Raw genomic sequence first — 15,221 nt, 5'->3', positions numbered from 1 at the left:
TTTCTGGGTGCTTGTAATGGCTGCAGGAGTCTTTTCTCTCCTGTCAGGCTCAGGGAAGGCATCAGTGAATTGCACTCACTGCTGGGAGTGGCAGCCAAACAGGAACTCACTGGCAAATCCTTCCCTGGGTCAAATGCTTCCACACCTGTTACTCCTCAGCCCCTTAGCAACAAGGAAAACGAAACCATGCTTGATAGCCATCCAAGTTACAAAGCATCTGGCTAGTGGCCGAGGTGGGCTTGGGTCGCCAGCCTGTGCACACACCCTTAGAAGGAGCTGAGATCCATCCTGGTCCACTTAACACTGGCTGGAGCAGGCTGTGAAGACATATCTGACTGCCTCTCCCTGGATCCCCATTCCACCTTCTTCATCTTGACAAACAAGACTCCTGGCAAGGCAGGAGATAACCTCAGTGCCAGAGGGCTCCCTCTCCCAGTCATCCAGGAAAGCCCCCTCCCCCTCTCAGCTTTAGAAGTCACCAAACAACAGATCACATAATCAAACTCCATGTTTTATTTCTGTAGAAAGCCCCAGAAAGCCTCACCTATTCTGGACCATCTGTAGGGCTACCGGAAAGTAGAGAAGCTCTGGGTGCCAGTGCAGGAGGCATAGGGCACACCACGGGAGCGAATCTGCAGGGTGTGGAAGGTGAGTGGTGGGTTGGGGCCTGAGGAACCTGGGTTCAGGGACTCTGTGTGGGGCTCCATCACAGTCACAGGGACTGCATAGGACAGCATTTGGGGCCGGTCATCATGGCGTCTCAGTGTGCCCTTGCCCAAGAGGTGCAGGATGCAGGAGAGGACATCAGTGCTGCTACAGGCAGCCCCTTTACCAAGGCTGCTGACCAAACCCCTGGGAGGACATGGGCCCTTCTGCCAAGCCTCCAGCACCTGGTATGGGAGACCAGAGGGAAACAGGTCAGAGATACCACCTTCCATACCAGTCATGTGGTAAGACAGGAAGGCCTGAGCACATTAGGTGTAGCCCATCCTTGTTCCTTACATATCTTCAGGCTGTACCTGCATGGTGCACAAGCTGCTTCAAACATGGACCTACCACCCCTGTAGGCTGCCCTCACCCCAAACCCACCCCTCTATGACCTCCGCTGCCTACCAGACAAACAAGCTGGTCAATGTGCAGCCCTTCGTCCCCATGGGCCTTGAGGATTCGAACAACAAGGCAGTTAAGAAGGTTCCGTCTCTTCTCCAAGTTCCGGCCTTCTTCATCTTCAGCTTTCAGGTACGTCTGAGGTGGGATGAGCCACACATTGCCCCTCCTTGGCCTGGGTTCCTCACTGTCATCTCGAATCTTGAGCACCCCTGAAATAAATGCTGGTCACTCGATGGGGGAGCCTGACTCTAACTCAGAACAGAGGCCCTCTGGCCCTGAGTGCGTACCTCCTGGTACATCCTTCTGCTCCTGAAGGTCCAAGGGCCCTCTTGAAGAAGTGAGCGGCCCAATTGCCTGATTCAGCATATCCAGAGGGAGCCCCGAGGGTGCCAGCAGGCTCTCCACAGACACGGCCTTAAGATAAGAGGCACAAAGCATTAAGGGCCTCCCCAGAGTAGAGGAAAGAGGATGAAAGAAGAGTTCAGAAAAGTGAAGGACGAAGTGGGAAAAGGCAGAGGGGCAGAGGGGCAGGGCCACCTTCAGATTGTTGAGATTCAGCAGCAGCCACATTTGCACAGTGGACACATGAAGGGTCTGGTCCCCAAACTGCACCTCAGCCCGGCCCAGCCATGTCCACTGTAGTTGCCTCTGTGGGCCTCGCTCTAAGGCAGGGTGTCTCTGACCTGGAGAAGTGCCAGGTAAGGGAGGGACACGAAGAGGAGGGAAAAAGAAGGAATGGAGTTACAGGAAATGTGCACTATTGGCCAAGTTTTCTTTCTGCTGATCTCTGCAGAGCATGTGGCCTCAGCATTAATAGATAACAGTGGGTCCCCATCTGAAATTCCAGATCTCAACCTTCTCTGGTCTACCCCTCTGGTGAGTCTTGGGTATCTGGGAGCCAGTCTGGGTCTAGTTCTGTGTTGTTTTTTTGTTTGTTTTTGAGACAAAATGACAAAGTGAGGAAAGACTGAGGCTCTTATCAAACTGGAATATTGCAAGAGAGGAACTTGTCTCCCCCTCTAGTCTGGGTGCTCCCTGAGGCAGACTCAGTCTCTTTCCCTCCTTGGTTGCTGCCCAGCCCAGGGATTAGCCCTCAATGGGAAGTTAGTGGTTTGGGACAAGTGACTGGCCAGGAAGGTGTCACATACCTACTCCAAGGGAAAGCCCTTTCTGGTGGCCTTACTCAGGAGCCGCCTCCCCTTATCCTCCCCACTACCCTCAGATTCTTGGGATCTGGAATCAGACAGCATCCTACCCCACACAAAACTGAAGCTTCTACCCTCTCTTTGCAGATCTACCTCCCTTCTCCTGTTGCCTGAGAGTCTTATCCCCTAAAGACCATGTTTTTACCCACTAAGGCTCCCGATCCCAGGTTCTACCTCAAACCCAGGCCCTTCCCCAGTAGCCTGTCCTCTCTCCAGTCCCCAGTCCCTCTGCCTGGCTCCTCACTCTTGCTGTAGAAGTTGGAGTATCGGTTCAAAGTGCCCCTCAGGTAGGAGGGCAGGCAGGTTTCAGGATTCAGCATATGGCAGATGGAGGCAACAGGCCAGCAGCGGGGGGACAGGACAAGCACAGATACTTCTGGCATTACTCCTTCATAGTAGAGGTCCTCATTCTCCTCTTCCTCCCCCTCCACCATATCTGCAGCCACTGCTTCCCCAGCATCCTCTTCCTTTCCACTCTCGTGTTCCTTGCCACTGGCCTCATGGCCTACCTGGAGGGGCACAGGATTTCCAAATGATGAGGGCCTCTTCTGTCCTGCTCCATGTTCTCCCTTCCTACCCTCCCACTTGCTCATTCCTTCTCTGATACCTACCTGTATTTTTTTCTCTGTGTCCTCCAGCTTTAGGAGTTCCTGATCGAGCTGCTGGAGCTGGTAGACATGGAACTGGCGCTGCAACTCCTCTGAGGTGCTCAGGCTCCGCAACATCTGCTGAGGGAGGCGGTTGGGGAAGCAGGGACCAATCTGCTCCAGCACAGCCCCCTCTAGCCAGCTTGAGCCCACGCCCAGTAGACGGTCCGCCATGTACTGCCTGTGGCACATATAGCCCAGGCCAGATCTCAGTGGGGGTGCCAGCATGGACCAGCCTCCCACTCCAGGGTTCGAGCCTGACTATATTCTAGACTCCCAGGTTCTGTGAGCTAGCCCTGATCCACCATCCTTCCTCCCTCCATCTCCCACTCCATAGGTCCACACTCACTGATAGTAATGCTCAAAGGTGGTAGCTATCTCAAGGCCAGAGAAATTTAGGACTGTTTCCAGGCATCGCTGCAGTTGTGCTAGCATCTCCATCCCCCGGGCTCCACCAATCCTGCTGCCCTGGATCCGCTGATCAATGTGCCGGGCAAACTGCTCACTCACCTAGGTGTTGGGAAACAAGGAAAACCATGAGTGAGCAAGCTAGGGGAGCAGATGAGCAGAAGCAGGGAGAAGGTCTGAGAAAGGAGATATGAATGGCTGGCATCCTCATCCATTCGTCATCCCCTATTTCTTTGTTGTTGCTGGGAATGTAATCCAGGGTTTCGTACATGCTAAGCACATACATGCTCAAGCACATGCTCAACCACTGAGCTACAGCACCAGCCTGGTCAACACTTTCATAAAACTTTTATAAAATCATTAACTGAGTAAATAAGCAATAATAACAATTCTGAAAAGTATTTTTCTTCACATCATGTCTAAAAATTAGATAACAGTAATTTCATTTATTTATTTATTTTTGTGGTACTGGGTATTGAACACAGGAGCACTCTACCACTGAGCTACATCCCCAGCCCTTTTTTAAAAAAATTTTAAGATAGGCAGCTTGTGATCCTCCTGCCTTTCAGCCTCCCAAGTAGCTGGGATTCATGTGCCATCATGCCCAGCTCAACTAACAGTAATTTTAAATGAGGAAATCAGTTACATCGACAAAGACAGTTTACTGTGGTAATAGTGATAAAACAGAACCAGAAGCAATGTAAGTAGGCACAGCTCCAATACCCTGCTGCGCTGTACCTTGCTTCCCAGGGCACTTGTCAGGTTCACGATTTGCTCAACATTTGCCGTGCATGTTCCTTAAATGAAGACCTTTGTCTTGCTCACCATTCTACCTTTAGCTCTTGTCACACTGCTTGACACCCAGTGCTTTTAAATAGAACGAGAATGGTGAGGTAAACGACAGTGTATCCATTAGGTGGTATTAACGCACAAACAAAACATGAGGACGGGCAGCAACACTGGAAAAAACTTCTAATGTGCCTTGCCCAGTGGCTCATGTCTGTAATCCCAGCAACTGGGGAGACTGTGATAGGAGAACAAAAAGTTGATGCCCGTTTGGGCAATTTTGTGTGACTCTGTCTCAAAATAAAAAATAAAGGGCTGCAGATATAGCTCAGTTGGTAGAGTGCTCGCCTTGCAAGCACGAGGCCCTGGGTTCAATCCCCTGCACCACCAAAAAATAAAGTAAAATAAAAATAATAAAAAGGACTGGGGATATAGCTCAGTAGTAAAGACTCCTAATACAATTCCTAGCACACCTGCCCCCAAAAAAGCCACCAAACATGGCTACACACAAATATATATTCCACACAGAATGGAAATGGAGGGTGGGCCACTTAGGGAAGGCAGGGAAGGGAGAGTCTGAGGGGAGAGGCCTGGTGAGGGGTGGGAGGGTGGCTTACATGGGCAGCTCTGAGAAAAGGGAGCCTGAGCAAGGCACCCGCACAGCCATTCTGCAGCGCCAGCAAGAAGGCTGCCCGTGGCCCAAACAGCTCAGAGCTCGACTTCTGCAGGTTATAAAAGTGTTCGCAATAGCGTGGCACAAAGTCATCATCCCGCCAGTATGAGGTCAGAAAGTTGTTCACCTGGAAGGACAGGAACATGGAAAAGCACCCATTGTGCCACCTTCAGTGTCCCCCCACGCATGCCTGCACCTGCCTACCTGCTCCTCCACCACAGCCTGCCAACAGCGGGTCAGGTTTCTCATGATGCTGCTTGGAAGGCCCCTGGTGGCCAAGGAGCTCCAGTCATGGCTTCTGTTTCTGCCCTCTGTGAAGACAAAGTGGCAGAGGCAAGGAGGGGGCGGCCCCTCAGGACCCCAAGGTCAATTCCTGAGGCCTTTTCTGACATGCTGCTGTCTCCAAAGTGACGTTCCTTGGAAGGGGTGACATGTCTCGCATGTGAGTGGGGACTCGGAAAATGACCCTAACTAGACTTGCTACTGGAATCCCCAGTACTCACTGGGCCGAGGGGTGGCCACCACCGGCAGGGCTGTCTCACAAGGCTCCACATGCACTAGCAGGTGGGTAAGGCGACGCACACGTGAGGAGAACGCTGCTGCACGGCTCTGGGGATTATGAGCAGCCTCCCGACACTCCAGGTACTGATTCAACAGCCAGCCCAAGGGGCTAATGCCATCCTCATCTGGAGGGTGAGAAAAACAAGCCAACGCATGGCATGTTGGCATGTCTTTGGGGAGTCGAGAGTGTCATGAAAAAGCAATGAGACTGAATGACACGTGGGAGAAGGGTAGCAGGCTTCTCCTGACCTTACAGTGTTGGTTGGCACTTGGGCAGACCCTGGTGGGGAGGAGAGGACTAGGGTGACAAACACACCAAAGACCAAGAGCATATCCTAGGTATTTTAGGTTAAAGCAAGAAGGAGCTAATTGGTAGGGCCAGATGTCAGAATGGTTACCAGGCGAGGTGATGTTCTGCACTAGGGGGCTGACCAGGGCCTCCCAGCAGGTCTTGCCCAGTGCTTGGGCGGCCTCATCATCAGGGAGGAAGTGATCAGCAAAATTCTGCTCCTGGCGCAGAGCTCCATTCAGTCTGGGGAGGAGGATGGAGAAGAAAGGTGTCGGGTTTAAAGCTTAAGTTGCCCAGTGTCTGCCCAGCCAGCTCACCCTCAGCACCGGGGCCAGAGCCTCTCTTGGTATTTTATAAGTTCCCTGGGCTAGCTGGTACATCCCATCCCCAGCATACAGGAGAAATTGCTTTATTCTTTTTTCCCCTTCCCAACTGTATTGAAGCCTTAGCTCATGGCCTCCCTAGAACCCAGCCTGTTAGCCATTAGGGATAATCTGACCTCCCACACAGACAGGTACAGCCACACTCTCACACACCTAGAACTCAGATGTAGAAGGCTCCTGCGGTCCTCTGCTATGTCCTGACTCCAGGCCTGTGCCCGAACCATGTAGAAGAGGCGTGTGTGACGACACAGCTGCTCCCGGAACACTGGCCAGAAAATAGGCTTGGGGCCCAGGACCTCCAGCCCCCGAATGCGTGTGTCGATGCCACCCTATAACACACGCAGGACTGTTTCCATTTGCCCGTACCCTCCTTGGGTTGGGCTAGGGTTGGCTATGCCCTCAATCCTCACCCCCGGAGCTGCCTGAGACCAGGCTCAAGATCCACAAAGTGCAGAACCCCACACCCCCAGTCACACCTGCTGACAGCGCTTTATACGGATCTGGATGATGGGCCAGAAGCGGGTCAGGTTCTCCAACAGAGTCACCCGGCTGGCACAGGGCATCACATTCACCTGTCAAGGGGCAGAGAGGCCTGTCACCTCTGCATATGTGGATGAAAGTATTCAGAGCACACATGTCAGCTCCAATTCCCTTGCTGTGTCCCTCTCTTCTACAGCCCTGGGATATAGGGCTTCTAAAAAAGGGACCCTAAAGCCACCCCCACTGCTTGGGACCTGATGCCATCACAGAGGCACAGGGATAAAGGACTCTGCTTTCTGTGGGGCTCAAAACAGGAAGTTAGGAGTTTAGGGCAGGATAGGATGCCCACCGAGTTGAGTTCTGTGTTAAGAGAACTGGTGCTGTCGCCTCCGCACACCACCAGCCGGGCTGGCATGTAGCTCGAGTCTTCACCAGCCACCAGCAGAGTCAGCTGCCTAGGAGTGGGAAGGAAGAACCAAAGGGAATTGGAACCTCTCATGCTCAGAGGACTCACCAAATTTGAAGGATAGTGTGTCCCCCAACACAGGGAAGTCACAAGAAAGCACAGGTGTGTGGCTGAGCAAATGCATTGGAGCATATTACCTGATGAGGACACCTTGACGCATGTGCAAAGTGATGTAGTGGGAGCCTGCACTGCCATTGGACTCCCAGTAGGTCTTGGGGTTGCGATCTGTCAGCTTGCTAGCACGATGCGGATTGGAGGACACCTCCACCTTCTCCCAGCACTTGTCCTCCTTCACTTCCACACTGGAGCCTGGGGAAGAAGTGGAGGTCACAGTCTGGCAAGTATAGAGGGGAAATGGTGTAGGTGTGGGGATGCTGAGCAACTAGGGGACAGGCACGAACCCTGGCACAGGTATCTGAGGAACACATCAAAGAAAGGGATGTTGATGGGCCGGTGGGTTCGTCTGTGGTCTTCGATTTGGCCCAGCACCATCTGCAGCCAGAACATCAGAGAGAAGAGGTATGGGAGGAACATGGAAAGACACACAGAAACATGAATGGAGGAAAGACTAAGCAGTGGTGGGAAGAGAGGGCAGGGAACGAATGCCCCCAGGCTCACTTGAATCACCTGCTATTCCCAGTTTCAGGAACACAGACCCTTCCCAACCATTGTTTGGTGCCATATTCTTAGGCAGCTCTGAACCCACAAGATTTGCCCTGCCCTTCCTCCTGACCTGGATGCAGCCACCTAGGATGTTAGTGGTGAGCTTCCGGTAGAGATGGGCATGCTTTTCACACTTGAAAACCATATCCCGCAGCTCCTGAGCTAGCTCCAACTTTCCCAGGTGCTTTTCCAGGGCCTTGGAGATGGCATCCCGGGCTCCCAGCTGATTCAGCACCACAGCATAGTCCCTGCTTGCTGAGGTCAGCCGGTGCAAGAAGATGATCAGATCCTGGAGCACCTGGGATGGGGATATTGAGGGGGTAGTAAATCCAGGAGACAGGGCACAAGCCACAAGGGCACCCACAGTGGTACAAACCCATTATGTAATTGAGTGCTGGGGGTGCTGCAGTGAACGAGACAGAGTGAGGAAGTAAAAAGACAGGGATGGGAGAGACACAGAGCTAGATGGAGCTAGAGAATCAAAAGCAAGCCAAAAGGGAAAGAGCCAAGGGACATCTTGCCAGCCTGGGGTTCTAGGCTACTATGTTGACAACAGGTAGAGAGAGAAATCCTAGATTCTCCCATTCAGGCCCCGCTATCCTGAGAACCAGCTGTAGGTCTGTGTTCTGAAATGTTCAGGCCCCAAAAGTTCAGAAAATGTGGGAGGGCTCAGTGGGACTCAAGAGGGACTAGATTTGTGTGTATTCCCTCAGTGGCACCCTCTCAGAAACCAAACATGAGGAACAGCCAAAAGTGGGCGGCAGACACCCACTACCACCAAAGCCATTCTGATCCCTTCTGAAGCCTTCTGTGCCCAGGACCTCTCTGTAGCTCTTGCAGGAGACACCTGTAACGTGATGTTCCCCGCTGCCTCCTACACCCCTCCCCCCCCCACAGAACCAGCCAAAAAAGGGAACAAATATTTGTTTATATTTGCGTAAGAAACACAGGAAGGATACATAAAATTAATACAAGTGATTACCAATAAAATTAACACAGTGGGGGGAGCACTGAGTGACAGAAATTCAAGTGGAAGCAAGAATTCTCAGTGTATACCTTGTTATATCATTTTGATTTGTGAACTATTTGAATGTATTACCTATTTTAAAAAAATAAAATAAAATTTTAAAACTTTTTTCTTCAGGTGCTGGGGATTCAACCCAGGGATGCTTTACCACTGAGCTATACCCCCAGCCCATTTTTATGTTTTATTCTGAGACAATCTCACTAAGTTGCTGAGGCTGGCATTGAACTTGCCACCCTCCTACCTCAGTGTCCTGAGTTGCTGGGATTACAGGCTTGAGCCACTGTGCCCAGCTAAAATTCAATTTTATTTTTTTTGTGGTGCTGGGGATCAAACCCAGGGCCTTGTACTTGCAAGGCAAGCACTCTATTGATTGAGCTATCTCCCCAGCCCTAAAATTCCATTTTAAAAGCAAAACTTCAACCAGAGCACAGAGGCTCTATCATTTCCTTGCCAAGAGAGTTTGCCTCACCAGTGGCTGCCTTGTGTCCTCTCCCTCCCAGCATCTCCCTGGAGCAGGGTAGGGGTACCTCTCGATCAGTGTTGGGGGACCGTAGGCAGGTCATGCAGGCATCCATAGCCTCGTGCCAGGGAAGCAGCAGTGCCTCAGGGAAGTCCACCAGCTGCTTCAGGATTCTGGAAGCAGGGGTGGAAGGCAGAGATGTACAGCTGGCCTGAGGCCCCCTTGCCCGTGCCGGCACCACACCAGTCCCTCACCTCAGCACAGTCAGATGCAGGGCCCTGTTGGTAGCTGGAGTATCCAGGCTCTGCATCAGTGCAAGGAAAGGCTGGGGCTGCCGCTGGAGCTGCAGCAGGCATGGCTTGACCTCACTGTCCCGGGGTCCTTCAGAGCTCAGGGCTTGTTCCAGATCCACAAGGAGTTTCCCAGCTGGGCCCAAACCCTCCACCAGATGCTGCAGGGCAGCACTGGGGCTCTGAGGTGGGGGTTCCTTCGCTACAAGAAGAGGTGTGTCACAAAAATTTGCCACTGTTAGTGATACAGAGGCTCAGAAAGGACAGAAAAGGACAGATCTTTTTCGCTAATGTCTCCTAAAAATGATTTTGATTTTTTCCTTTTTGTGCTAGTAATAGAACCCAGGGCACAGTGTATATCAAGAATACACACTCTACCACTGAGCCACACACCAAGCCTGAAATTTTTTTCCTTCCTATAAATTAGTTTTGGAGATTTCATAATCTCTCTCTTTTTTGAACAGGAGCACTCTACCACTGAGCTACAACCACAGTCCTTTTTTAGTATTTTTTATTTTGAAGCAGGGTCTCATTAAATTGCCCATCTGGCCTCAAATTTGCCATCCTCCTTCCGCAGCCTCTCAAGTCACTGGATTATAGGCATGTACCACCATACTAATCAGGGCTTTTTTAGGCTTCAAAAACCTCTTGCAATGTTCTAACTTTACATCTTCCATTTTTCTTTTTGTTTTTTGAGATATGGCTATCTTGCCTAGGCCAGACTTGAACTCCTGGACTCAAATGATCTTCTCACCTCAGTCCCCAAGTAGCAGGGACTATCAGTATGCACCACCACACTTGGCTTCCCTTCTTTCTTCAAAATATTTTTTAGTTGTAGATGGACACAATACCTTTATTTTATTTTTTATATGTGATGATGAGGATGAACCCAGTGCCCCACACATGCTAGGCAAGTACTCTACCACTGAGCCATAACTGCAGCCCACTCCTTCTGTATTCTTTAAGGGAAGTACAGGGTCTGCTTCTCCACTTGTTGCTTATCTTTGAGTTCTGAATTCTTGTTAAAGTGCCATCTCTTCCAGACAGAGTGCACAATAAGCAGCATAGTCCTTAAGAATGCCCTCTTGCCTTAAGTGGCAAGCCTGCTTAGGCTGTCTATTTGGAACCCACCTTCCACTCTGGCTGCATTTTCTGACTCCTGAGGCTGGGCCTGGGCTTTCAGCAGGAGCACATCTTGCTGGGCTTCTAGAAAGGATGGGAAAGCTGGCTGCCCTGCCAGGGCCTCAGGACCATACTTCCTGTAGACCCGGCAGTTGAGCAAGTCCCTGAGGGCACTGTCATCAAGTCGCTGGGGCAGAGACAGCAGCATGTCCTGGGCCAATTCGATAGGTACAGCCAGCTCAGCCAGGATCTCCTCATCCAGAATATGCTATCAAGGAGAAGGTCTCACTGAAGACAGCCCTAAGGGCAGAGGCTCCAGATGAACCTGGTAGAGGCAGAGATCTCCCCTGCCCATGTACTCGCCACCCTGAACCTCTCATGACTTGGAGGTGGCTTCTCCCAGTTTACCCACATCTGCATCTCTGAACATTCTAGACCCCTCCCCTATGGCCCTTTTGTTATCTACTTCCTTTTGTCATCTGGAGCCTTCCAAATGTCCATCACAGTCCAGCCCTTGCAGCAGTGCCCACCAACCCCTGGTGTCTCTACCTCTCCTTCCAGGTTCTCCTGCAGGATCTGGAGAACCTCCTGGTAGGCAGGTCCATCCAGCTTCTTGATGAAGAAGAGGAGTTCCCACCACTCAGCCTGGGTCAGGTGTTCACTCTCCTCGGCATCCTCATCCTCAGGGAGCACATAAGGCACAGCATAGAGCTCAGTCATAGGCTTCCAGCGCCAGGAGGGCAGTGCTGGGGAAATGGGCCATGGGACAGCCATGTCATTGCCCCAGTCAGACCACCATTCCTCTGTTCAGAGGTGACCCCTACATTCTCTTTGAGCTCACCTCCACCCAAGGCTCCACTGACCACTGCCCCCTGGTACTCATCAGCTTCAACCATGTCCTCAATGTCTTCCTCAAATCCCAAGATCTCCAGCATGTGCCAGTGCACCCAGTAGGTACGGCCTGTTGACTCCCACAGCACCTGGATGATGGGGGGGAAATGAGGGAAGGGGAGAAGAAGGCTCACCAAGACTGGCTATGTCCCACTGATGAGGACTCATAGCTCCCAGGATGACCACCTGGCCAGGTTTGGAAATACCTCCAAATAGCCAACACTGGCATATGAAAAACATGTTCACGTACCCAAAGGATACATTCCTCTTCTGGAATGAGCTCTGTCTGTCCTCCCAGTCTACGCTTGATGGCTTATATTGCTGTACTTACAGCTGGCTTCAAGCACCCCATCTCCCTGATCCTGATCTTTGGAAAAATCTAACTATATCATTTTCTTCCTAAGTGTGAGTCTCTGATACCCAGATAGTCTTAGCCCTTCAAATGACCCCATTTTACCATCTTGATCTGAGGGTTTTCCCCTTGGATTGCCAAGCTAAGGGCCAAATAAAGGCACAACTAAGCCTGACCAATAATAGATTCAGAACAGTGTCCTACCACAATGCCTCCCTCACCTGCACAGGGGGCACACCACTGTTGCTCTGCCGGAACTCGCCTTCATCCCCAACGCTGATCTCCTCATAATCATCCAGCATTCGCACTCTCATGCCCGGCTGCAGCATGTCCCGCACATATAAGGCATAGGTGTTGCCACTTGCAAACTCAGATCGAGGGCGAAACCGCCTTGATCTCCTGAAGGAGCGTTGGGCCTGGGTGGATAGGTGCTCTGGACTGGCATCTGCTGGCTGAGGCTGGAAGATGGAACAGGGGGACCGCACCAGGCTCCCTGGTCTGCTTGTGGCCCAGTCCCAACGCATGGCCTGCACCAGCTCAGAGATCAGGGTGCCCATGGCCATGCTGAATTCCAGTTCCAGCCGGCCCCTCTCCCCACTCAATTCCTCAGGGGCAGAGTTGTTCTGGGCTCCTGGTTCCCCAGCACTGTCATTTAGCTGATCCAGGAGAAAGGTAACATGCAAATACCGCTTCACCAGGGAGAAGAGCAGCCTTCCTGGGACCTGTGGGATATAAATTTTAGCTTTCACCCACCTTGTCAGTTTTAGTTCCTCTTTCCACAGTCCTCTGACAGGTGCAAAGGCCTAGTTCTCAGCTCTTGCTCACAGCCTCCCCCACCTCTTGCCCCCACAGGATACCTGTGGCAACTGAATGCCCTCGAAAGACATAGGATGTTCAGAGAGTGTGGCCTGTGCAAACAGAGCTAGCAGAGCACATCGGCTGTCAAAATCCAGGTGTTTCTCAATGGCTTCTTGCTGGCTCAATGACAGAAGGATCTGGGTCCGGGTCCCTGTAACCCACACCAGAGTCAGTAACTGCTCCTTAACCTCATTCTTCCTGGGCATCTCTCCTAGACTTTTTACTCACTCAATAAAAGTCCTTTTGCTACCACTCAGTGGAAATGACATGATTTGTTGATTTGCTTCAAAAGCCAGAATTTACTATCTTACCCATACCCCCACCCACACCTACAATCTGTAATAGTCTAAAATCCAGACTCTTGCTTTGCATAGAAAGGCAATTAATATGAGGTTCTTGTGAACTGGGACAGTTATTCTTTCTGCAAAGGTGACCCTGCCCCTCCCAACTCCACCCTCTCCTTTTCTTCAAATTCTATGAGAAGGGCAATAGAATCTTTTTACGTACTGATGAGGTCAGAGGCTCCTGCCACAGTGTCCTGTGAGTCCCTGAGCCGACCCAGCCCCTCTCCTTCTTTCCCTTCCTCCCCATACTGTCCCTCACCAGCATCATGGGAGGATAGGGCTTGTATCATCCGGCCTGCACTCCAGCGAATCTGATAATCAGGACTACTCAACATGTGCATGAGCAAGTCCAGGACCCTGGGGTCTTTGAAGACCCCAGTGAGGGGCTCAATGCTAGCATAGGCACTGAGTACATGGACAGTGTGAAGCAAAGGAGCAGGAGGGATTGTGCCCACACACTCCTCCAGCTGTCGAAGAGCCCTCTGAATCAGGGACTTCACATCAGTTTCCATCTCCCCTAGCACAGTTTTGTCCAGGGCTCCAGCCTCTGCAGACTCTCTGGAGGGACCGATGACCTGGCCATCCTCGCCCAGCATCTTGTGGCAGTTGGCATAGATCTCGTCATCAGACATCCATAGCAGGATGTGCTCAGCTTTGCAGTCCACTTGGCTAGAGGCCCCATCGCCATCATCTCCGCGCCTGAGAATCAGCCAGCGAATCTGGTACTCAGGGTGCCCATCATGGCCCACCCGCTGGCGGATCAGCTCATCGGGATAGGCATGCAAGCCAGGCCCCAGAGGCACCCTGAATTCCCTGTAGCGGAGTTCCCCCACCATCCTGGCACCTGGGACACAAGAAAAAGAACAGGCAAGCTGAAGTGAGAGGGGAGGTCAGAAAATCAAGGCCTCCCAAGAGTTGGGGAAACAAATGTGGCAACAGCTGTTGGGCTGGGTGGGGTAAAGCTGGGCCCAGGAGTTGCCCGCTGCAGGCTGGGTGGGGCCAGGACTAGGCGGAGGAACACTGGGGTATTTGTTCTGAAAGAACAAAATTTGGGGGCCAAAAGGAAGACCTCAGAGGCCTGCAGCATGGAGTGAGTTGATCTCCAACAGTGAGAGGGAGATGTGGGGCAGGGCAGCCTCAGAGTTACAAGCGGAATCCCAAGGCTATGGGAAGGGTATGTGTGAAGCCAGAAGTATGTTTGGGGGGTGGGGAGGGAAATCCGAGTATGAAAAGAGGTGCTATTTCTAAGGGCTGAAATACCGGATTGAGTCACAGAGGATAGAGACCCAGAGAACTGGTGATGGAGTATAAGTGCATGGCGCTACGGGCTGGGGGGAGGGGGTCGGGGGCCCGGGCACTACAGCCCAAGCAATAGGAACAGAAAGGCTGCTGGGGAACCACAAGGCCCCAGACAGGGTGCATCGGAGACCCGGTGGGTGAGGCGCGTGAGGCTTGATCGATCAGACCAAGACCCTCAGGGGAAGCCGGGATATCGCTACAGGATGGGAGAGGGGTCTACGCTCAATAAAGAATCCTGAGGTGCCAAGGTAAAGCGGGTAGCGAGATAGAATGAGCACGAGGCTCGGTGCGCGAAAAAGTCCAGGGTAGGGGTAGGGGGCCGCGGCGGGGCTCAGGCCACCTCAGAAGTCCACCGGGGTCCTTGCGCGAGGCCTGTCCTCCGCAGAGCGAGGGACGCGGCACAGACGATGGCGGCGACTGACGAAGATTAGGGCCCCGCCTGGGCCCCCCAAGGGGTCCGGGCAGGAGGGGGCGTGCCTCCGCAGGACAGGCAGAAGGGCAGGGGGCGTGGCGCGGCGGAACCTAGAGCCCCGGGGTCGTGCCACTGTCCTTGGTGTCCGCTGGGGCAGGGCGGGGCCTGGTCCCTGCTGGTGGCGCCGTGCACCCAGCTCAGGGGGCTCTGCGGCCCGCCCAGAGCCACCGCTCATTTCCGCCGGACCTAGCGGAAAGCTGGGGGCCTTTGGAGCGCTGGGGTGGAGCCGCGGGTGCCACCTCGGCAACGCGCAGCACCTCCTTCTTTGCTCCGCCCTTTCCTCTTCCTTTTTGTCCTTACTCCTGCCGCCGGAAGTTCCTTCCCACTTCCCAAAGTGAGAACTGGAAAAGACCTTGGAGGTCATTTGTGTCCCCCTCCTCCATATTGCCCTTTCCTTTCTCCTCCCCCCATATGCTTGTGTGCTCCTTTTACCCA

The 15,221-nt window shown here is 52.6% G+C and overlaps 1 protein-coding gene across 4 annotated transcripts; it reads right to left on the bottom strand.

Moving 5' to 3' along the window:
- Nucleotides 1-490: 490 nt before the first annotated feature.
- CUL7 (cullin 7) lies at nt 491-15,058 on the bottom strand. Of its 4 annotated transcripts, none has more exons than XM_079148084.1 (26): nt 14,655-15,057; nt 13,179-13,859; nt 12,671-12,822; nt 12,035-12,535; nt 11,412-11,550; nt 11,120-11,316; nt 10,580-10,838; nt 9,413-9,650; nt 9,226-9,331; nt 7,742-7,969; nt 7,410-7,500; nt 7,146-7,317; nt 6,892-6,997; nt 6,539-6,634; nt 6,216-6,391; nt 5,789-5,922; nt 5,333-5,515; nt 5,034-5,140; nt 4,774-4,956; nt 3,312-3,472; nt 2,927-3,143; nt 2,560-2,824; nt 1,648-1,793; nt 1,398-1,524; nt 1,114-1,319; nt 491-890 (listed from the first exon to the last, which is right to left on the bottom strand). In XM_079148084.1, the coding sequence occupies exons 2-26, from the start codon at nt 13,849-13,851 to the stop codon at nt 567-569; spliced, it is 5,187 nt and encodes a 1,728-aa protein (XP_079004210.1). In that variant the 5' UTR covers nt 13,852-13,859; nt 14,655-15,057; the 3' UTR covers nt 491-566. The 4 variants fall into 4 exon arrangements, with proteins under 4 accessions (XP_079004210.1, XP_079004211.1, XP_079004208.1 ...); XM_079148085.1 differs by having other exon boundaries at nt 13,275-13,859; XM_079148082.1 differs by having other exon boundaries at nt 2,560-3,143; nt 14,655-15,058.
- Nucleotides 15,059-15,221: the final 163 nt, after the last annotated feature.

The sequence above is a fragment of the Sciurus vulgaris genome (assembly GCF_902686455.1).
Source record: "Sciurus vulgaris genome assembly, chromosome: 7".
Taxonomy (NCBI): domain Eukaryota; kingdom Metazoa; phylum Chordata; class Mammalia; order Rodentia; family Sciuridae; genus Sciurus; species Sciurus vulgaris.
This window is presented reverse-complemented; position numbering and strand designations above follow the sequence as displayed.